This window comes from Phaenicophaeus curvirostris, chromosome Z, assembly GCF_032191515.1.
Source record: "Phaenicophaeus curvirostris isolate KB17595 chromosome Z, BPBGC_Pcur_1.0, whole genome shotgun sequence".
In the NCBI taxonomy this organism is placed as follows: Eukaryota; Metazoa; Chordata; class Aves; order Cuculiformes; family Cuculidae; genus Phaenicophaeus; species Phaenicophaeus curvirostris.
Genome location: NC_091431.1, coordinates 8,400,447 through 8,422,651, shown reverse-complemented (window position 1 = coordinate 8,422,651; position 22,205 = coordinate 8,400,447). Strand labels below are relative to the sequence as shown.

The following is a 22,205-nucleotide window of genomic DNA, read 5'->3' as shown; positions in this document are numbered from 1 at the left end:
ATTTTTATTACCCCTGTGTTGCTACATGCAATACAGCTGGTAATTATTCACTGCATTTCTATAGAAACTCCTTGAATGCACAACTGATACAGTTATCTGTTTGCAAAATTGCCCAAAATGTCAAGATATGTAAATGCTGTTTGTACTTCAAAATGCTTGTTGCATGTCAACTAATCAGCTATTTTAAGATACACTCATAACATAAAAAGCAAAGAAACAAATCCTTTTTGCACACACTGAAATAAAACTGCCACAGCTTAATAAACTGAAGAAATATATGCAACAACTATTTTATACAATCTTTTTAACATCAACATGCAAGTTTCATAACACTGCCTGGGTATTCATTTCTGATTTATATAAACTCTGGCAATAAGCATCTGATCTTGGCATAAAAAAAATACATGATATCTGAAGACCTGGAGACTTTTGCATGTAGCTTTGAGGTTTTACATCATCACCCCAGGGTTAGCCCACAACGATGAGTGTATACATGTATCTCCTCATTTAGAGCTAGGCCCTCTCTTGCACTCTATAGAGTTCACTCCAGAAAAAAGTTAAACATGTACAAATACCAGCTTCAGCTTTTAAGTGAATTAGGAAAAAGTAACTATTCCAAAGAACAACCTGAAAAAATAAAAAAATCAGTGAAATGCAAAGAAAATAATTAATTTCTATTTTTCAGCTTTTTTCAAGTTATTAGTTTTCCTTCTATGCACTCAAACCTTCACACAAGTGAAGTATTGCTGCCAAAATGACAACAACTTATGAGTGTTTAGAATCACAGAATCAAAGAATAGTTAAGGTTGGAAGATCATCTAGTTCCAACCCCCAAAAATGGAAGAATCAAAGCTGATCAAGAGTTTATAAACATGTTCTATCTGGATTCACTTTTGAAATGTAAATGTAAGTATATGCAGACACAGAATTCCTTGGGTTTAATGAAGTCTGGACAAACCCTAAAACTTCAGCGGTCTGCAAGGAGCAGAAGGATTGGGAAAAGGGAAATGGAATTAATAGTACAGGTTGTGAGAAAAAATTTAACACTATAACTTTAAAAGCAAAAGAGACCTTATTTAATTAGTACTGACTTTTTTTCCCCTGTAATTTATTTTTAGGTTGGTCCTCAAACTCCTCAAGCAAAGGAAGGGCAAAAAAGGGAGAGTACAAACATTTAAACAAAGGTTTCACACATTTTTTAAGCTTAGAAGGATTTCTGCATAGTAACTTTGAAATCCAAAGCTTACAAGAAATTTTTATTGGCTTAATGTTACATTTTGTTTGAAAACAGAAAATATGGCTATGCTTTACAACACATAATTTTGAAAACTCCCTGAGAAAGAATAAACTGATTCCATCCATACAATTCCTCATACATATGAGAAAACTGAAACTGCAATGGACACAGCTGAAGAGATAATATGTAGTTTGAGCTATACCTGCGAATGTGTCTCATTCTCTTGCAGCTCTCTCTTTAGTGTCTCATATTCTGCATTCAAGTGTTCCATTATTTTCTTGAAAGCATGGCTACGCTTTGTTAACTTTTCTTTGTCATCCTGGAGTCTCTGTTTGGAAAAAAACCAACACAAACTCATTAATGGATGCATTCTTGTGCTGTGGACTACAGACAGATTATTTTAATTAATCTTTCCACATGCTACTTATTCTTCCTTTCAGAACAAGATCATATGCATAAAGAACTCATAAGGCTTTTCTCTAGCAAGACATACTTTATCCTAAAAACAATTCAGTGGTTATGACCAAGCTGTGGACTTAGACTACACTATATCAGCACAACTGGCAATACTGATCTTAGGAATTTGTAGGAAATTTACCGTGTGTGAAATGGGAAGTGTTAGATGGAGATTGTCTTGGAGCAAATATAAGCAGGATAGATGTTTTTTTGATTGGGCTGTCAAAACCACACAAATTCTGTATAATCCAAGGTTTTGTTCCTTTCATTACCTGTTTCTTCTCTTCACCTGATGCTTTCAGAGCTGGCAAATTATTATAGACCTCCAACTCCATTTCTGTCTGTTCAATTTTGTCTTTAAGAGAAGCCAGTTCATCAACCATCTTGCCTTCCAAAAGATCCATCTTCTGTAGGTCCATCTGCATTTTTTGACTCTCTGGATTACCAGATATAAAATCTCAAATTAACAATACTTTTTATTACATAATACATCGCCCAACATATAAAGGTTTATACTATTCTTAAGTAATAAAACAGCTCCTACATACCTTTGTTATTTTGATATTCATGGGAATGTTAATGTGAAGGAAAGAAAAAAATTTGATCTTCACAATTATCCCATAAATCAGATTACTATAGCACAATTACTGTATTATTCATAAGTGAATAGTAGTGAAACAGTAATTACTTTCTATATCACAGTGTGGTATTTCTAATACTGAAAATAACAACAATTTCAAGTCTTAAAGCAGTGGCAATATATCACAAAAAGTTGACTGCAATAATGTATATATTTAAAAGAATTATTTTAGTAGATTTTTAGCATCATGTTGGTTTCATTTATGTTGCTTGTATATGATAAGACTGAATTTTATAAGAGTAAATAGCCTAATTTGCTTTAAACTTTTACTCTGTACAGAAAAATGCTTCCATATCTTCACAGAATAAGAAATGTCACAGCTTATAAAATGAGCGCATGCTAAAACATGCAGCATTTACTTCAGACAATCCATTAAAAAGAAACAAGGACACAGGTAATTAAAGAAGTTAGAAGTATGGATGGATTCTTTTATGAAGAAAGATGTAAATTCTGGAACTGCTTGACCTGATACAGGCACAATAAAGATACACAAAATAAAAACTATACTTTGATCTAGTTTTGAAGTTACATTATCCACCCTGAGTATGGATGAATCTAGACTTATTTTGAACAGTTTTCTGACCTGCAGCCTTCTAATTGTATTTTCTTGATGCTCATGAACATTTGAACACATGGCTACATCACCTTATGTTTCAGAACTGTGTCTAAGTCAGCAGAATGGTACAAATAATTTGTCTAAAATAGAAGGCAAAGTGGATTACTGGGGGGGATGAGACAGCACAAAGAAACTCCTCTCAGCATAGACTGTATATTTTGCTCAAAAACTCAGATTTGTGCTGATCACCTGGAAAAAGGATATGAATTTTTCCTCCCATCTTAACCAAGGCAGTAGAGGGCTTTATGGCAGAAGGGAGCAGATGTTCACATGCAACAAAAGGAAAGTCCACCTTTCCAAAAACTGTAGGTATGGTTTCCTTAGTGGAATTATTTGGGAAAATTTTACCTGATCCAAATGCTGCCATGGCAAGATTTTGGTACTCATGTCTCCCCTTGTGCATTTATGCCACATACTAATTTTTTAGAATGAAAGATTTGCTTTGATCAACATTTTTGGCTTATTACAGAGTGCTTTAGTGATTTCTTTGGGAAATGTGAAATAAAAAAATGACAAGCCAAGATTATTGTGTGCTTACTATGTTATTAATTATTATGTTATTATCCTGAGGAACACACTTCCTTATGATTGAAAGGGCGCTGTATGTTCAAAAATCACTTATACAAACATGAGAAATTTCCATACAGATAAAAAGGGTTTAAAACCAAAAGGTTTAGAACTGCATTGCAGGTCTGTGATTCACTGTTTATGCTGCCTTCCACCCTAAAGGGCGTAAGAAAACACTTTCCCTGTGTCCAGAACATTTCATAACTGCCCACAGTCTCATTTTGAAATGCCTGATATTAGTCAGTGTCAGATACTAGAACGCAACTGAACAGACCACAGCTCTAATTATCCTGTTCCTATGTCACTATGGTCTAAAGACAGACAGGTGCTTAAGGACATCAATAAATCACGGCTTTAACATTAAAAACAGTAAAAAACAGGTTTCTAAAATAAAAAAAATATTAAAATTGGAAATAGCAGAGAACAACTTTAGATTTTCTAAAGGATTTATTTAGGCTTAATGACAGCATTTTTTCTCTTTATATAGTTTTTCTAATATTTATATTTTGTTACTTTAAAATAATACATAGTTTACTAACTGGGATTGATTTTACATGTAACGAGTAATAACAACATAAATGCCAAAAAGCCAAAAAGGATTCTATCAATATGTAGATAAAAACCACAGCGAAACAGCAGTGGGCTATTCCTGTCTATTCATGCTCTCTGGAGAAAAGGAAAGAAACTGGAAAGGTGACTTTTACCCTTATTCAGTAACAGGCTCAATGAAAAAAAAACTCAGAATTAAAAAAAACTCAAGTCTTCTCTAGGGGAAGAGACAGGAAGAGGATGCAGCCCAGTTCCTTCTGATACACCATGAGGTTGCAGCATCTAGCAAGCAGTGTGTATACAGAGGCAAAATCTCAGACCAAACTACAGTGACCCAGGGAAATGTTTTTGGGAAACTATGCCATCAGCACTTTTGTTTACTCTTCATGTTTCCTTTTTCTTTTTTTCTTTTTTGTTTAGGTTTCTGCTAGTGGAATTTTTATATCTTTGTTAACGGCCAGAAGATTCAGAAATGCGGCTTACAAGTACAAGAGAATCCTGAAGATGGCTGCTATAATTCAAGGGTTAGGAAGAACTTCAGCTGTGCAAACTGAACATTCACTGTATTTTATTACAGTATCTGTGGCTGCTTGCTTTAATAAGTTTACTTATGAATCATTTGAAAGATCTGAAAATTCTGTGCTGTAACTTCCTTCTCTCCTCTTATGAAGGAAGAAATACATATTTCAATAATGTCTGTATAGCTCTATGTGCTTCCAGAACATCCTTATATTGTAGTTATAAGAATTATGCTCAAATGAAAGAACAAAAAGTCATATTTGAACCAATAATATGTGGTCCAGCTTTTTAAACTATGCTAGAACTGCAAAGTGAGTTTTTGCAGACAAAACCACTAAATATTCAAACACACTCCAAAAAAATCAATTTCTGTAACATTCTGTGCATAACAACTTACTTGCACATAACTACTTTTGAAGTTACAACATGCTCCTTTTTTTTAAAATTACTACCAAGTACAGCATGTAATAGCCTTCTAACAAAATGATTAATGGTTCTAAATTCCTGCCCCTTCCTTTGAACCAAACAAACAAGGAAAGGCTTGCTGAACCAATAATGATACTGGCAAAGGCTTAGAATTTTGAGAACAATTCGACTATAAACAGTGCAAATAAAGAACTAAATAGATACTTGTTACGGAAATGACAGAAAAATACTGTTTGCTTTTTGAAATTACAGGCAAGATCCTGCAGATTATTAAACTTAATTTTAAATATTTAAGAATTTCCAAAGGAAGTCAAAATGAATATTCACTTTGCAGAACCAAAGCCTGAGAATATGAGAGCTTTTTGATGGCTATTCACTGTTGTTGGCATTTATTGTCCTATGGCACACTACCCCTTTAGAAAAGCATACACCACAAGTAAGTGATATGAAGAACATTTACAAAAAATAAATAGCTGGATAACTGTGAAAGTCTGTACTTCAATTTATTAAACACTATTTTAAGATTGCAAAAAATGGTTATTCCAAGGTGAGTATTAGTGAAGTCATACTTCTAGCTCAAAGAACTTTGAACATCTTTATTAAAATACACTTGTTTCAACACAAACCTGTGCAAGAAAGCTGATCATTTGCTGATGATAGCAAGTGAAATAATTCTATGTAATACAAATAACTTGTTACTCACAAGAGTTTGTTTGTCAACTTGCCATTGTATTTGTATTTTAATATTTGGAGATCACTGATCTTGTACATGTTATTAGTTCAACACCTCAGGTAGTCTTCATTTTTTAAAAATGGAATTTGAAAATTTACTGCTGATCTCACCTGTAAGCAGATTCTTAGCAGTGCTCTGTGATTTCTGCATTTCATTTGATTTGAAAGTGAGGTCCTCTTGCATAATCTTCAGCTCTTGATTGGTAACAGATGAAATTTGTTTCACACGATTCACATTCTGTGTGTTACCAATAACAATAATGAGAACATGCTGTATCTCTGAAACAACACACGGTAACTGGACAAGTAAAACTCTCCTGTCCTAGTAAATTGTCTGTTATTTGGCTTTTCTACTACAAAGACTGAAAATATTGGAAATAGACTGATGTGATTTAATTGTGATCAATTTTCATTCTGCCAACTTGTGATGAAAGGTGTGCTGACAGGCTACTGAAGATGAAACAAAAATGCCACAAATATAAATTGTGTCATCATATCGATCTCTTCTAAAGTAAATGTCCTTGCCTAAAATATACCTTATAGTATACCATACTGAAAGAGTTAGAAGACAATTAAAGTGATGACATAATCAAAGTATTACTTGGCTGAAAGATTTCTGTAAGTAAAAATGACACAGGAACCAAAAAAGTTAAAAAGTTTTAAAAGTACAAAAAATGGCAGACAGTATTCCAGATACAATTTTAGTAGGTCACTAAATGATGACTGAAATACTGTCAGTTACTTAATGTTAGTGACAGAATACCCATGAATTGAGATTTGTTGACTTTAGGTAAACAAAATATTGCAGTAATTTTATTTGAAATATTCTAAAATGTTTACTAGGAATGGAATAACATTCCTGACAGCAATGATGAGTTACAGCAATTATGCAAACATTTCTTCTGTTCTGATTGCAAGCATCATCTAATATTCAAAACTCTTTCCTCAAAAATAAAAATAAATTAAACTTTTTTTTTCTTTTAACTACAGCTGTACATGGTTTAATGCATAATCCTCCTAAGAGATTATTATGCAGACACTGACTAGGTAACATATAAAAACCATGATCCTCATTTATCCATGTATTCCCCTGTTCTGTGCTTCTAAATTCTGAGCTTGACACAGGAGGAGGCAAAGGCACTTACCCTGCTTGAGTGCTCCAGGAGTGCAACGATGTTGGCTTCTATTTGGGCCTTTCGTTCCAATTCCTGATTCTTCACCTCTTCAAAAGTCTCAAGAAAATCTAGAAATCAAAAAACATGATGAAGAAGCCTGCTATATTTGCATGGATGCAGCACAAATCCTTGTCATTTCCAGTCAAAACTTTGTACTAAATTGATACGCTGTAGAATTTCAGACAGGTTACATTAAGATGAATAGTTTATTTAAGAGACAGGTGGCTGCCTCCTTGAAACTTCACAAATTAGGGTTGTAATTAAAAAGAGGTCAATTTCTCCAAAGACACATATTTGGTGGTCATGAGATCAGCACCTCCCTGGACAATGTTTAGGTGATAAACATTGTCCAACTGTGTGAGAGACTGATTTTTTTCTATTCAAATAGTCTGCTTTAAATCATTTGTTTTGCGGCTCTTTAGACTGCAGCGAAGAGGCAGTGTCGGCACCTTATCTCACTCTCAGAAGCAGGCTGCTGAGTCTGCTGCCCGGAGAGCTCCTGCTGCAATCCTGCCAGCGGGGGGAGCAAGGGCAGAACGGCACCTGAGACTCGCCAGAGGCTGCTCTAGACCTCCCCAAAGTCAGTTCCAGAACCCCACCGAGAATCCCTCCCCCTGGGGACCTCAATCTATAAATACAACTGGGCTGATAGAGCTGGGGTACGCCCTGCCATCCTGGTAAAAGAGCAGCACCGGAGCACAGGCAATGTCCTTGCGCTTTGCTCTCTGCCCCCTTTTCTCCCTTCCTTGCTTTCTTTTCCTACTACAGATTTAGCAAGTCAATGCCTATCTTATTTCTAAGATTGCCTGTACAAATAAATTCCTTTTTAGATCAATAGTTTGGCATCGTTTTGCCTTCCTTTAGCCTGGTGGGAAATGAACTTAGAAACTTTACAGGGAAGCCCTGGGTCTTAACCCAAGGACCCCATGGCTGTTCAGGCTGGGTCATGACAAAGAGGAAAGGAATTTCATCACCATCATTTCTGACACCTTTCTGAACGATTGTCCCAGCAGCTGTTGGTCGTCATTTTTGTCTGAGAGCTATCAAAATGGACTACTGAATAAAGGAAACAGGTGACTTCACTATCTCTAATGGCCTGGAGTAAATGCCAAACACTGCTAAGGACCCAAGACCAATATTCACCTGGTATCAACTCTTTCTTTATCTATGATGCCCTTTTATTACATACCTAATTTATGTTCATACTAATAAATGTCCAATTGAATCTGACAAGAAAGTTATAATGGTAGTATGCACTCCATTTGTGTTCTAGGCATACTATGTCATATTCCTGGTGACAGACATACTGAAAAGCAGATGCTGGACACATCATATGAAAGTCGGAGGTCCATAAGAATGCCACCCAAGGCTATAAGTTATTATCAATCATCTTCAACTTATCAAATTATGCTTGATCGTCTTCTGAAATGTGGCTTATATACATAGGAGCACTCACAAAATGTAACGGTTTGCAAACTTTCTCACTGGATGAAAAACAGGAGTGCTTGTTTGAGCAAGAAGGATTAGGTAATAGTAAATTCAAGATGGATTATTTGGAAACAGAGAAAGATACAGGAGAAACTACTGGAAATACTGACAAGGGACAAGGACTGACAAAAGAATTTTGGAGCATCCAGCTTTTTTTAAAAATACCTTAGTTTTTAATACTTTAATAATAAAACATTTATGGATAAGAAAACTATTGTAATGTCTGACATCATCTGCAACTGTCCATGAAAGAGTTAAGAGAGATTCTTCACAAAAGTACCACTTGTAAAACTTTCAGAGGGGAAAATATGCACTAATGGGGCCAGGGGACAATCCTAAGATTGCACCTTAGCAAGATGTCTTAAATACGTCGATTGCTTCTAAGGAATACATTTATTTGTTTCTAAGGAAGCTGCAGACAATAAGGATACTGAATCTTCCAAAGCATACACATACAGAAGGCAGAGGAGTGAACTAAAAAGCACCTTCATGAAAGACCATTCTCACACATTCAAAAATATGAAATGAGAACAAAACAAAAGCACTTTACGTCCACGTGTATGTTTTATAAAACTGAGCCTAAAACTGTGGAATTAGAACCTAAGAATCACATCTATATGATTTGACCAGTATTTTTCTCCTTTGGCATTCTGGACCTTTTTCAGTGGGTTTTTTCCCCAAAACTTTTTTGAATTTATTTTGAAATATCAGTAAGGTCCACATTTACATCTCATCTCTTTTTGCAAGCAACTGTCCTTTTCATCACACCTGTCAAGTTGAGCTTGTTTTATGTGAGTGCTGTGTTTCACAGATTCATAAAAAACTGAATGGAAGAGACAGCAAGGGGTCATCTAACTGATTTATTCCAGCACAAAAAAAGCTTTACATCAGTAACTCAGATACTTGTCTATATTCCTCTTACACATAGGTCATGATAGATATTCTATAATCCTCCGGAACCATCAGTTCCAGTGCTTGGTGAGCTTTAATGTTAGAAAGTTTTTTTTCTAGTATCCAACCTGAAATCTTGCTGCAATTATTTGCATATTACTCCTTTTCCATCTTCCAGGTATATGCAGAGACAGACTGGAAACTAATAGAAAGTTGACTGGTCTATGCTTTCTTGGATCCCTTTCTTCAAGACAGGTACCATCTGTAAGATTCCTGCATGTATCCTCAAATCTCTCAGTTAATTTCAAACAGCTCTGGAACTGCATCAAAATCCTCTGCTAAAGGGCAGAAGCAGAACCAAAATCCAAAACTCAAAAGGATCACGAGGGCCCAGTTTCAACAGTCTGTACTCATACTGAAAATCAAGATCAAGCAAGCTTTTGCCCTTCTGCTTCTCAGGAAATCAGGTAATTTGAAAATGCAGAAACTTTTTAAATTTGCTTTTATCCATCTTTCCTACTGTTAACTGAGACCTTTCTTTCAGTATCACACTAGCCCTAATTTATACTGAACAGTTTTAGATAACACTATTAGAAAAAGGTATTACATTGGCCCTCATGGTGTATTTATTGATCATGTTCCCCTTTTGATGAGTAAATAACCAACTCATTTTGTAAGCTGCCAGCTACAGTAGATAGTACCTTTTAATATGTAGAACCTTTTAACATGGGAGAAAGCTTTAGTAGAGTTCATCTTGAACAAACAGGTACAAGAAGCTTTAAATTTAAAGAATTATGTAATGTCTGTCTTGATGCATTTTGAAGTTCTGCTTTAATCAGAACTGACAGGTGGTTTTATATACCTTTTATTTAAAGTCATTTTAAAAATAATTTCAGCCTTACTTTCATAAAATAAGGTTGTGTTCCTAAGACCTTTAATGTCTGATGAAGAGCCTTTAAAGATGCTTCGTATATTTGTGAATGTTCTAAGTGAGTCCTAAGATACCAATTATCTTGTTCTGAGGTAGAACACAGAAATTTTGCGCAAAATCAGAACATCAGTTCTTTTCAGCTCTAAATTAACTGAGTATTAACAATACCAGAAACTCTGTATTTTAAGGGAATTGGGCCTAACTGAAGTATATTAAACAACTTACTGTCCATGCTTTCTTCTCTATTCGTAAGCTCCTTGTACTTCCAGTTTTCCTCTCCTGCAAGAGATGTAGTATTGATTTAACTTTATATTGTCTCAGTCCTGGATTCCTTTAGGTAGGCAAAATGTCAGTTTTAAAATTAAAAAGTCTATGTGCCCAAAAACTACAGGACTCATCCTATGTAATTTCATGTAGTCGTGTCAACTGACTATTTTATTCACAATTTTATATTAAAAAAGAAGATGATTAGCTTAACAAATTAGACTCAATGCAATATTTAGAACCTTATAATGGTTAGAATTTTTGATAAATAAGAGTAGGATAAATACTTGGATCGAACAAAGGAAGTTCAAAGGATTTTTCTGAAGTCAGCTGAATTTCAATAATGGAGAACAAATGCTTTTTTATATTTTGGCACCTTGGTTGGATAAAACTTTCTGCAGCTCAGTTTAACATATAGGCCACTTCAATGGTACTTTCACATGTTAGAAACAACTTTCATAAGCATATGCAGCTTATAAAGTGTGTGACAATCTCAGGGAAATAAACAGGAAAACTGTAGGAGCGATAGTATAGGAAAATAAAATGCACAGAAAGCTTTCTACAGCTACATTTAAAATAACATTTCCTTATGCGTTCTTTCACTGTTACTAGGAGTAATAAGTAACACACTCCATAATTCACTTCATCTTTAAATCCAGCTGCTGAAAATAAATAGCTCTTAATTAAAATGTAGTAGCAAAGTAGGACACCTGCTATATTTGTCACAAGTTTCAAGATGAGCAATTCAGCTCCCAAGAATAATTTTAAGTTTCAAATATCTAAAGTTTGAGCATTGTTCATTGATTAATTTTTACCATAATCTTGTAACTTTAAAGAATACAAAGAAAAGGAATTAAGTAGCTACCGATATAACTGAGTAAGCAAATTTCTCCAGGTCTTTTTACTTGTACTCCCCTATGCTTTTCTTTTTATCTAGTATATACAAACTGTAAGAACATCCGTGGGCCCCTAAGGGACTCGTTTCCTTGCAGCTGTGGCTTTGTTCCTTGCTAGTCTCTCTCTTTCATTTCACAAGGCAAATCTCCAATACTTAATAACTCAGTCTGTTGTACTCTTAAAATGTACAGTTACAGTAAGCCATGAAACAAAGAGCTACATGTTAAATGAAAAAAAAAATTACTTGAAATAAAGATCACAATCTTTAACATGTCTTTATAAAGAAGTTTTCTTCAAAATTTGGCATTATTACGTCAGCATCTTAGACTCTCATGCTGTTTATGAACTGTTTATTCTAGTCCATTATGAGCTAATGTTGATTTTAAGAAATCAGCTAAAGGTAACTGCTAGTAAAAGAACGTAAAAGAAGTGGGTGAGATTTTTTTACTTACTCATATCTTCTTAAGTGAAAACTTAAGTTATATTTATTTTTTTTTTGTTTTCCTGATTAAAAATGTTCCTAGAACTGAAATACTTATCCTGAAACATAAAAATTCCTTAGTTGTAGTTTTTTTTCCCTAACTGGCTATTTTACCTTAAATATAACTAAAAAACTTCAGGAACTGAATTTTCATCAATGCTTTGTAATAAATACTTTAAATACTGAGACAGAAATAAGCTGACTAGGGAGGGAGAGGACGCAGGAACCTCAAGGACATGCCAAGATGCTGAATTACAGCAGAAGTATGAATAGCCCTCTGGGATTCTCTCTCCATTCACTAAAGAAGAGGGCATTGAGAGAGTAAATTTCTGTGTCTTAAAGCTACTCCTTATGAATATCTAATCTATTCCCTCTGTGGTGTACCAACAGGTATAATGCCCTCTATATTATACCACAAGGAAACTTTATTATGAATATCCTGACTTTTCCTGCTATGTTGACAGTAAGCCTCTGCTTTCTCCTACACATGCTTTAAATGCTCTTCTTCAACAGAAGTCTTTTTCTAAAATGATGAAAAACATAAAGTCCAGTAATGAATGACTGTGTGTGAACATAAGTATAAAATGTAAAAAGCAACTCACTTCTTAAGTTCTGCATTTCTCCAAAGGTACAAAAGAAGAGTTGCAACCCAAACAAAAGGAAAAATTAAAGTGGAATAGTAAAGTTGGCAATTATATTATTTGGAAAAGAGAAAGCTGAACAGTCTAAATAAATTATTTGCATAGAAATAATGAAATATCTGAAGAAATATGAAGTAATTTATAATAAAGAAGAAACAGATCTATCAACTATTTGTTGAGGGTCAGTTTTAGAAATATTTCTTCACATTGAAGAAGCTAAATACTACACTAAATACTACACTAAATACTACTACACTAAATACAGCTAAATATTACACTGACTGCCTGTAAAAACATATGAAGTACAAAAGATTCATCAGTTCTTTAGAATTTAAATAACTTGTTACAAAATTTTCTAGAATGTGGACAAATATTTATGTAACTCCTGCCTAAACAAGATTACTTACAATAAAAAGGTTTTCCGTGGGATGAACTTCCATTTTAAGGAGAATCTTGTCTACAGCTTTTAAGGGCCTATGTCCAAACTAAGTGACTTCCCTCAGACTTCCCATATCTTCCAGTACTAGGACAAATCCCAACCTAACCTAGCTTAATGTACTACAGCAGGTGTTTCCTGGAGGTAAGTTTCTAATTTAATGCTTTTTCTAGGCAGCTCCCAAACTCTTCTCACAAAGATCAACCCAAGAAGTTTCAAAGGTAAAAATAGTACTGAATTCTGCCCACTTTACACATTATTATTATTATTATTATTATTATTATTATTATTGTTATTGTTGTTGTTGTTTCTGCATTCCACAGTCACTGACAGGATATCAGCTCATGTAAAAGGTAAAATAAATAAAAGCTTTTCTAAAGCTGAGGTATTTCTGCAATGCTGACAATAAGAGAACCTTCTGTTCATCTAGTAGTTAAAAAAATAAAATTGGGATGCAAAACCAGATAGTTGTACAATTATTTTATATGGTAGTTTTACTACTGAATATGAAATCAATGAACATGCCACTAAGGGTGAGTACTACCCATTCCTCACATCTGAATAATGGATACTTGCATAAGCCTAAAAGTTTCAACAACTAATGTCCATAACAGTATGTGTTGCAGTACGTATAGATGCAGCTCTGCACAGTCTGCTACAACTCTAATCATATTACCTTGATGATTCTCCAGATCCATGTCAAGTTGTTCAATAATCTTTTTAAAATGGTTTGTTTTTTCTTTTACTTCTGTCAGCCTGACAAAGAGATAATGAAATGCAAAAATTAATAATCTGTTGTAAAATAGCTAATTTCTTAGGCAAAAATGGAGGGAAAAAAACCCAACAGGAAACTTCAGTTTATCAAAACCAAAAGAATATCAGGAGGATTGTTGTTATTATAAATGTTATATGTAAAGTACCTGTCACTTCAGTCCTTATATCTATTAAATATAAGTACTGCAGCTCTTTTTTTATTAAAAACATTTTTTGTTGAGTCATCAGTAGTTCTTAACTTACTCAACTGGTCCCTCTGCTGGTTGCTGTGCAGCTTTGCAGATGTACAACAGGATGTACAATAGGTAAACTGCAACAGGAAACTATTTCTTAATTTTTTTTTATCTATGTATTCCTTACAATTTTCTTACCTATGTATTCACTAAAACCCATCAAGAAATTACCATGTAGAATACTGCATTATATAATCAACCGAAGTGAGAAAGGAAATTATATTAGAAGTACTTCTACGTAAATTCTCAAATATAATTGTTATTGCTTCTTTAAAAAATTCTGTTAATCAACTTATTATAAAATCAATTGTGTCAATACATTAAAAACTAACCAAAGTTTTTTGGTTAGTTTTTTTGTAAGTTAGTTCCCAACTAACTTACAGTTGGGAACATGACTTAAAAAAGTTTAAAATTGCTTCTAGGTGATTCTTCTGTAAAGCGGGAGAAATCAAAAGGCTCAAAATCATAAAAATATTGTACTGTTTTATCTTCCCCTCAATAAATTATATTAATTGTGACATTTACCAGAATTTTTGGACAACCTTCAGAAAGTACCCAAGAATCAAGAAGTGACACCGTTACTCTTTAGAATTGAACTTCCTCTAAGCAACTTTGTTAAGTCCTAAGTTTAAGAAGACAGAACACAAACTTATGAAAATGTGACTGCAGATTAATGTAAGCTCAACTTCATTGATGTCCTAGATGAATAGCCCTTAGGAATGAACATCTTCTTCTGCTTTAAAATTTATGGCAGTACTACTACCAATTTATGTTCTCCGTACGTGTTCATAAGGATAGGAAGCATGTTATTTTGCAGATCTGAATGTCCTACCACTATAAGAGTTGTTTAGCTGAAACAGAAGGATATGTTCTGTTCCCTGTGGAATTTTAACATTAGTGGAGGCTTGAAAATGTAGCGACGTTCTAGAAGTCCACAGAAATATGTGATAGAATTCAGCTATCTGTCTTTAAGATCTAAGTGTAATTTGTAGCAACAGTATAATTATAATGGGTTTACTCACTGTCTTTCCATGCTTGCTATTTCTTGACTATCATCCTTAACCTATAAAAAAGTATTAACAACTTCAGCATATGAAATAAAATGTAAAAATGAAAAAAAGTAAAAGAAAAAAGACCTCTTAATGCAGTATACGGGGAACAGAAACTCAGCATAAGAAATCACAAACTTGCCGTCACATTGTCAAACAATGGCTCTTTGAATGTTCTCCTGCTTTATCAATACACATTTAAAAAATTGGAGACACTTACCAGTATCATTCAGTCCCAAAATCCATGTATAGCATATATGGATAGATACATAACACGGCATAGACCCTCATAAGCAATGAAGCTGGTGAGGGGGCCGGAGAACAAGCCTTATGTGGAACGGCTGAGAGAGCTGGGGGTGTTTTGCCTGGAGAAGAGGAGGCTGAGGGGAGACCTCATTGCTCTCTACAACTACCTAAAAGGAAGTTGTGGAGAGGAGGGAGCTGGCCTCTTCTCCCAGGTGACAGGGGACAGGACGAGAGGGAATGGCCTCAAACTCCACCAGGGGAGGTTCAGGCTGAACATTAGGAAAAAAATTTTCATGGAAAGGGGCACTGGAACAGGCTGCCCAGGGAGATGGTTGAGTCACCTTCCCTGGAGGTGTTTAAGGGATGGGTGGACGAGGTGCTGAGGGGCATGGTTTAGTATTTGATAGGAATGGTTGGACTTGGTGATCCGATGGGTCTTTTCCAGCCTGGTGATTCTATGATTCTATAAACTAAATCAATCCTGGATTAGTACATCTGCTCAGCACCCCACAATGATACTGTCTGGAGTCATGTTATAGAACTGTTCAATACAATTGGTTTTCCGATACCAACATGACTAATAAATAGGAACAAACCAACCAGCTGAAAAGCTGACTGTGCCAATTTTGTTTTGGCTGAACCTGAAACTTCCAATCCAGCTAATCAATTAACTGTTCTTAATTTCAGATTATTTTGCTGCTTAAAGAGCAAATAAAAGCAAGATTCAAACTCAAGTATTTTCAAGTACAGTCATTCCTTAAAATACTGAACTCTTTTACAGATCTTTTACATGATAACATTTCATGTTCTTGCCTGCTTTAGTAATCTTTCTCTTTCTTCCTGTGGAGATTCCATGTTCTTATCCTCAGCAATCATTTGATCTCGACGTTCCTCAAGGTCATGGAGCTTTTCATAGAGTTGCACAGCCTCCTGTTTCACCTGGGAATGTGCTGTTTCCTGTTGGGAAAAACAAACACTTACTAACTATCTTCAGAAGTTATGTTTTAGTTAAGCAAGAGTTACCCATACATTGAAAATTAAGCTTATTTATTACAAAGGTACAGAGACATTATAAACAATAAAATTTATAATACATATTCTCAAATATTGCATATTCTGGAATGGAGTATCCTAGTCAGCTAATTCTCACTTTATGAGTTCAGGCCAATTTTCTGAGTAGATGTACTACTTCATAATTTCTACAGGATCACAAACTGTATACATTATTCAAACAGACTGGAAAAATTTCTAGTAAGCTTTTGAAAATTACAGTTTCTGTATATAGGACTGTATGCTTTCACTCTTAAATCCTTTTATCTCTGAAAGACCCAGTATGAGAAAATTGTTATAAATCTAGCAATATGACAGTTTAATAGAAGTGTGAATAGAAGTATGTATGAGGCATAAAAAATATCTTATGATGTACCACTTTGTATTTCAAATGCCAGCAGCTTTTGAAATAGAATGTTGAACAAGAAAAACATTCTCACACATCCTGGAAGTTGGAAATATATTGAAAAACTATGTCTCACAAATCTTTAAGAAGGATGTGAATGATAATACTACATTAATTTTCAGAGATTAATTCCAAATCAATCACACATCACAAACTATTTGAAACCACACAAGTAAAAAAGCTAGGAAAACTCACTATTGTTATCAAAATTTTGTTCTTGGCATCTAGCAAAAGCAATTTTTAACCAAAACTAATTAGAAATTTTTGGTGCATAACAGAGGCAGTTTTGCCTTCCCATTCTAAGGCATGAAATTTTTCACAGAAAGGGTCACTGAGCACTAGAACAGGCTGCCCAGGGAGGTGGTTGAGTCACCCTCCCTGGAGGTATTTAAAAGATGGGTGGATGAGGTGCTGAGGGGCATGGTTTAGTGGCTGATAAGAATGGTTGGACTAGATGATCCTGGGGGCCTTTTCCAGCCTAGTGATTCTGTGATCCTACAGTATCTGAAAATTTAATCACAAAGATTGTGGGAATTTTTCTACTATATTATTTTTTACGCTAGAGTTCAGTGAAGACTGGAGGTCACTTGTTTCCACACTTACAGCTCTTAGAGCCTCCTCCTTTACATTTAATGCATCCAGTTCCTGCTCTTGAACAACCAGTTCCTAAACAGGGAAAAATATGCAAAATTAAGATAAAAACTACTACTTGATGAATTACTTTTTTGTTCTGCAACTTAGAATTAGAAAGTGCTGTAAAATATCTCATTGCTGCTCTTAAAATTTAAAGGACAAGACTGTCTAGCTTCTCCAAATAATTCAGGTGTAATAATCAGATTCAGCATCCAGATTTTCCAATAAACTCTTATTACTGCTATTTGCAGTTTGACTACAATAAAAAAACGTTTGCCCCTTTTCCACTGTTTATCTTATAATCAGTACTGAGTGTGGAATTTATCATTTCTACTTCAGAATTTTAAAGCCAGGTTTAAAAATTGGCCACCACAGTTAATTCATAGTCCAGAAAGAGATAGGTAGGCCCTGGTTATTGATTCAGCTCATCCCAAGACACTGGCCTCAAAAGGTGTCTCTCACTGTCTCTGTATAGACTACACAGAGAAACTTTCTAAGACTGTATGCCTGAAGCTATATTATCCCAGAGAACCTAGAAATCTTATTGCTTTCATTAACACTAGGATTAGCAAAGTCATAAAAATTTTAAAAAGCCCAGTTCATTTCTCTGATACATTCAGACATATAAGAACAAACAAACCCCAGTCAGATTCAGTTCTGTACACAGCAAGGAAACTTTCTGCTCAAGTGAACTAAAAAACCTGCATGGGTTGGTTCTTCCTTTCACTTGCTTTTTACACGTTATGAAACATGTAAGCACTACAGTGGGTTTTAAAATTTGTATATCAGTGCACAAATTCAAAGGAAAATTAAAAACATAATTTGTTCTTAAAATAAGATATACAAGAAGACAAAAGTATTTGGTTTTAGTTAATTGCTGTAGGTATTTTTCAGGAACTTCCACAATTGATTAATGCACCAGCAAGCTTTTTATTACATTACTCTGTTCTCTAGCTTTTTAATATTTAAATTGTATCTGGAATCAATGGAGCCACATTGATAAACATTTTAGGTACGCACAATGAAACAAACCAACCTGGGAGAGTTTTTCATTTGCTGCCTTCATCTCCATGTATTTAGCTTGATTCACCTGTGACATATCTTTTATTATGTCATCTGCTACAACCTTTTGATGTTCGATATCTTCCTCCACACCTTGAATTAGCTTTTCTGTGCTGTAAAAATAGAATGTTTTTGGTTTTGTAACTTCTACTAGCTGATGCTTATTTTAAGTACTCATTTCAAACTCCAGTATTTCTTCAGTCTCACAGAAATGATCCTTTAACAAAAACTCCAGACTCTAAAAAAAGGAGTTACCTACTTGTATCTAACTTGGAGTTGGATTAGCTGTATAAACATCCACACTACAGAATGCAGCAGATGAAGAATTATTTGCCCTTACAGTACCCACATAGTACTTTTCAACACTCCCACCCTGTCTATCTGCATAGTCTTCAACATAGCAAAAGTATACTACTCCTCAATTGTTCTCAATCAGCAAATTCCTAGAATAAGAAGTTTGAAATAAAAACGTCGGTATGTGATTTGCTATTGCACATATAGAAAACATATTATACAGACACCAGGACTTACAAGATCAAGATGACTTTCTTTAGTAAGGAATTGTTAGATCTTGTAAGAGTGGATAGCGACTTCAGAGTCTTAGGCAGTGAGGAGCTTCTTAACCACAGAAGAACTAAAAATAAGAGCTGTTCCTGAGATTTCATTCATTAGTTTAATTTCTTTACGAAATCAATGAGCTGCAACCATAAAAACTTCTCTATCACTGCAGCTATAGTGAGCTATAAGCAAGTGTATAAGCAGATTCAGGGAAGGCATACAAAGTTGTTTTCGCTGTTTGATGCATTGTCTAGTAATTTCTGTGAAATTCCTTAAAGCTAGAGAGTCAATTTAAGGACATAGCTAAAGATTAAGGAAATTAACAAAAAGTCTTGAGACCCTGAAAAGCACACCTTCCTTTTCTTTACTGTTAATGAAAGATTGTTATAAACTGTTTGCTTGTTTCCAGGATGACTTCCTTTATTAAAAAAGACAAAATCAGCTAGATACCTTCCTTCAGGATTTATTTTTCTTCTGTTTTTCATTAACTCTTACTGAGTTAAAAGATGCCAAAAACTTTGTGTAGCTGATACTATCAGATCAACCACTGCAGCCAAGACTGCCCCCAGGCTTAAAAGATAATGCAGAATAGTGGAACTGCACAAAGATAATCTCAGGGTAATCTCAGGGTCATTGCTACAGTAAATGGAGTCTTTTCTTACATTATATGAAACTTCCTATTCTCCAGTTTGAGGCCATTGTCTCTTGTCCTGCCCTTGTGCATCACTGAAAAGAGACTCTGTTATCCACCAAAAATTTCTAATTAGTTTTGGTTAGAAACTGCTTTTGCTAGATGTCCCCAATGAAGCTGAATCAGGGATGAGGCTTGGAAAAGTTGCAGAATGTTCTGAGATATTAAGGTTATCAAAGTAGCAATAACATCAAAGAGCGGTAGTGAAGTAAAATGGTTTCTACAACCAGATATTTGTGAGGAATGGAGAATGAGAGGACACTGAACGGTTTTGTAGCTTAATGCTGTGCATTGGACAGAATGTGGCTTAGAAAATGAGCACCAATGCAAGAAAAATATCTATTGTACATAGTGTTTCTGCACCAATATAACCCCCTTTTCAGCTGGCACAGACATGCCTGCAAATGACAGCAAGTATGATTTCTTTTCAGAATTTCATCATGAAATATAGCCCATATAACAGGTGTCTTTAAGTGCCTGTAACTAGAATCATAGAATAGAATCACAGAATCATAGAATCATAGCATAATCAGGTTGGAAGAGACCCACCGGATCATCGAGTCCAACCATTCCTATCAAACACAAAACCATGTCCCTTAGCACCCAGTCCACCCGTGCCTTAAACACCTCCAGGGAAGGTGACTCAACCACCTCCCTGGGCAGCCTCTGCCAGTGCCCAATGACCCTTTCTGTGAAAATTTTTTTCCTAATGTCCAGCCTAAACTCCCCTGGCAGAGCTTGAGGCCATTCCCTCTTGTCCTGTCCCCTGTCACTTGGGAGAAGAGGCCAGCACCCTCCTCTCTACAACCTCCTTTCAGGTAGTTATAGAGAGCAATGAGGTCTCCCCTCAGCCTCCTCTTCTCCAGGCTAAACAACCCCAGCTCTCTCAGCCGCTCCTCATAAGGCCTGTTTCTCCAGACCCTTCACCAGCTTCGTTGCTCTCCTCTGGACTCGCTCCAGAGCCTCAACATCCTTCTTGTAGAGAGAGGCCCAGAACTGAATACAGTATTCAAGGTGCGGTCTCACCAGTGCCGGGTACAGAGGGAAAACAACCTCCCTGGACCTGCTGGTCACACCATTTCTGATACAAGCCAAGATGCCATTGGCCTTCTCGGCCACCTGGGCACACTGCTGGCTCATGTTCAGTCCCTGTCAACCAACACCCCCAGGTCTTTCTCCTCCAGGCAGCTTTCCAGCTAGACTTCTCCTAGTCTGTAGCACTGCATAGGGTTGTTGTGCCCCAAGTGCAGGACCCGGCACTTGGCCTTATTAAACCTCATGCCATTGGACTCTGCCCAGCGGTCCAGCCTGTTCAGATCCCTTTGCAGAGCCTCCCTACCCTCCAGCAGATCGACACTTCCACCCAGCTTAGTGTCGTCCGCAAACTTGCTAAGGGTGCACTCAATGCCTTCATCCAGGTCATTGGGAAAGACATTGAACAGGGCTGGACCCAGCACTGAGCCCGGGGAACCCCCCTTGTCACTGGCCTCCAGCTGGATTTCACACCATTTCCCACCACTCTCTGGGCCCGGCCATCCAACCAGTTTTCCACTCAGGAGATTGTGCGCCTGTCCAGGCCAGAGGCTGACAGTCTCCGAAGCAGAATGCTTCCTTGTAAACGAGCTTTATCTATCACACCCTGCACGTTGGTGTTTCCAAAACACGAGATTTTAACACAGATTTAACTAACTACTAGAGATCTTTATTATAGTATGCAAATATCTTGATTTTTTTTTGTTTGTTTGAAGGCTGATCACATAAAAAATGCAAGTCTTTCAGTCTCCAGCATTTCTGTAATTGATTATAACCCAACTTGCTTGTAAATTCCTGGTGCCATTTTAACTCAGTTCTTCCTATGTGATCTGGAATTTGACACTTGAGCATAATATTCTGAGACTTGCCTATTGGCTACAGATCCAATTAAATCCAAGATGATTATAAGAAGTTGCTCAACCTAGTAAATCTTTTGCTAAGGACTTTCTAGGTTTTTTTTTTTTTACACAGCCTGCTTATTCATCAGGTACAAAGGTTGAACAAAATCAAAGTGCTGTTGCACTGTATTATTTCTTGGCAGTGCACCTCTAAGTGCTTGTCAGTGCTGCCTCTAAGAAACGACAGAAAGGTAAGCTGCTTGGCACATCTTTTTCAAAATTTAGGTAAAGATTTACTAGTATAATTTTGTTGCTAGAAAAGAAACAAATGTATATTGAGACACATTAAAAGTTCAGGAATTACTATGAACCTTAGACACACCAAGTTGATAAGCAAATTGTACTACAGTAGAAAGCCAGAGAACAGTCTGCTGCTTCTCTGAAAAGCAGACTACCTGATCATACATATAAATTCCATTACCTCTCCAAATCCGTCTTTATAAACACAAGAAAAACAATAGGAATCACATCACTATTAAATAAAGAAATCTCCAAATGTTCTCCAAGGAAAACATTTTAAGAAAACACTTCTAGTTATAAGGAAATATCAAGGTACTACCAGTGTATTGCCAGGCTCAGTTTCCTTCCAAAGCACGTGCTTTAAAAAACAATTCTTAAATTCTGGT

At 35.7% G+C, this 22,205-nt stretch overlaps 1 protein-coding gene across 3 annotated transcripts in view; it reads right to left on the bottom strand.

Moving 5' to 3' along the window:
- The window catches only part of IFT74 (intraflagellar transport 74), a 39,334-nt gene that overhangs the window by 3,676 nt on the left and 13,453 nt on the right, over nt 1–22,205 (bottom strand). For 2 of the 3 annotated variants that reach the window (XM_069880623.1, XM_069880622.1), the window contains exons 9-18: nt 18,374–18,512; nt 17,308–17,370; nt 16,062–16,205; nt 14,976–15,016; nt 13,623–13,702; nt 10,453–10,506; nt 6,888–6,985; nt 5,854–5,980; nt 1,966–2,129; nt 1,440–1,565 (exon numbers count right to left, since the gene is read on the bottom strand). In XM_069880623.1, coding sequence (XP_069736724.1) covers nt 1,440–1,565; nt 1,966–2,129; nt 5,854–5,980; nt 6,888–6,985; nt 10,453–10,506; nt 13,623–13,702; nt 14,976–15,016; nt 16,062–16,205; nt 17,308–17,370; nt 18,374–18,512 — 1,036 coding nt within the window. The remainder of the gene's footprint in view (nt 1–1,439; nt 1,566–1,965; nt 2,130–5,853; nt 5,981–6,887; nt 6,986–10,452; nt 10,507–13,622; nt 13,703–14,975; nt 15,017–16,061; nt 16,206–17,307; nt 17,371–18,373; nt 18,513–22,205) is intronic. The other variant, XM_069880624.1, reaches the window with a different exon arrangement.